Source organism: Myotis lucifugus, unplaced genomic scaffold (assembly GCF_000147115.1).
Source record: "Myotis lucifugus unplaced genomic scaffold, Myoluc2.0 scaffold_815, whole genome shotgun sequence".
NCBI lineage: Eukaryota > Metazoa > Chordata > Mammalia > Chiroptera > Vespertilionidae > Myotis > Myotis lucifugus.
Window position 1 is genome coordinate 81620 of NW_005871863.1, and position 1505 is coordinate 83124.

Below are 1505 nucleotides of genomic sequence, written 5' to 3' on the forward strand. Positions count from 1 at the left end.
GGGGCACCTGCGCAGCTGGGGCTGAAGCTGCCAGCGATGTGAGTGCCTGCCAGGTGACCTGCGCCGCCTGCCAGCCCAGGGAGCGTGGCCCTGCCAGCCCTGCCCAGGAGCCTGCCACCCGGGCGAGGTGGCCTGCCAGCCGGGGGGAGTGGCCAGCTGGGCTGGCGGCGCCTGCGGGCCCTGGGGGACCTGCGGAGGCGCCCTTATAACCTGCGACTGGATCTGCAGGATCAGAGGCTGAGCCTGCGGGGCCCAGGATGCCAGGGGCTGCGCAGGGGGCGCCGTCGGCTGCGCCATCGGGGCTGGAGACGCCGCCGGCTGGTTGATTGGAGCTCTCGCGGCCGTCGGATGAAGCATCAGGACTCCCGGACCTGGAGGCTTGGCCATCGGGGCTCCCGGAGGCGGAGGCTGGGCAATCAAGGCTGCCGGGGGCGGCGGCTGGGCCAGTGGAGTTCCCGGAGCAGCAGGTTGGACCATCAGGACCCCAGGAGTCAGAGGCTGCGCCATCAGGACTCCCGGAGCCGTCGGCTGCGCCATCGGGGTCCCCGGAGGGGCCGGATGCCCCATCGGGGTCCCGGGAGGAGGAGGCGGCACCATGGGGGTCCCGGGCGGTGGAGGCGGCACCAGCGGGGTCCCGGGAGGAGGAGGAGGCGCCATCGGGGTCCCGGGCGGGGGAGGCGGGGCCAGGGGGCCCCCGGGAGCCGAAGGATGCATCATCAGGACCCCCGGCGTCGGAGGCTGCGCCAGCGGGGCTCCCGGAGGGGTCGGATGGATCATCAAGACCCCGGTGGTCGGGGGCTTGCCCATCGGCCCTCCCAGCGGGGGCCCCTGGACCAGCGGGGGACCCCCGAGGGCAGGCGGCTGAGCCAGCGCCGCCGCCACCGGGGCGGGCGGCTGGACCTGCCCGCTCTCCCAGGCGGGCTGCGGTGCCTGCCAGGCGGCCAGCGACGCCTGCAGATCCATCGGAGGCGGGTCCCAGGGGACCGGCGGCGCCCGGGAGGAGGCGGGCGGGGCGCGCATCAGGACGGTGGGGCGGCTATAGACCGGAGGCTTGGGCGCCTCGGCCGGGGGACTGGCATCACCCAGATTCTTACTTAGCTGTGACATTGCCGGTGCAGGCGCTGCCGCCGCCGCTGCGCTCTGACAGCCGAGCCGATGGATGGGGCTCCCTCCGACAGCTGTCGGGCCTCCTTCCTTCCTTTTTTTTTTTTTTCCTCCGGAGCGAAGCGCAGTGGAGAGGAGAGAAGAGGGGAGAAGGGGAAGAGAAGAGGAGAGAAGAGAGAGAGAGAGAGAGAGAGCGCGCCTACGTGGCTGGTCGGCGGCTCTCTCCTCCCTGCTGAGCGGCTGCTGAATAGGAAGTGAGCGCCGGCAGCTCGCCCTCCGCAGCGGCTTTGCGCAGTAAGAAGGCGGAGGGAAAGGGGGCTCAATCCCGCCCCGTCCCCGCCCCCCGACCACCACAAGTGGATCCCGCGCGCGGGGGGCGCATGGACCAGCCACCCTGGCTG

General features: G+C 72.7%; 1 protein-coding gene across 1 annotated transcript in view; it reads right to left on the reverse strand.

Moving 5' to 3' along the window:
* Positions 1-1107, reverse strand: part of MAGEL2 (MAGE family member L2) — a 3488-nt gene extending 2381 nt beyond the window's left edge. Inside the window, 2 exon segments of the mRNA XM_023747220.1 lie at positions 8-85; positions 88-1107. Coding sequence (XP_023602988.1) covers positions 8-85; positions 88-1107 — 1098 coding nt within the window.
* Positions 1108-1505: the final 398 nt, after the last annotated feature.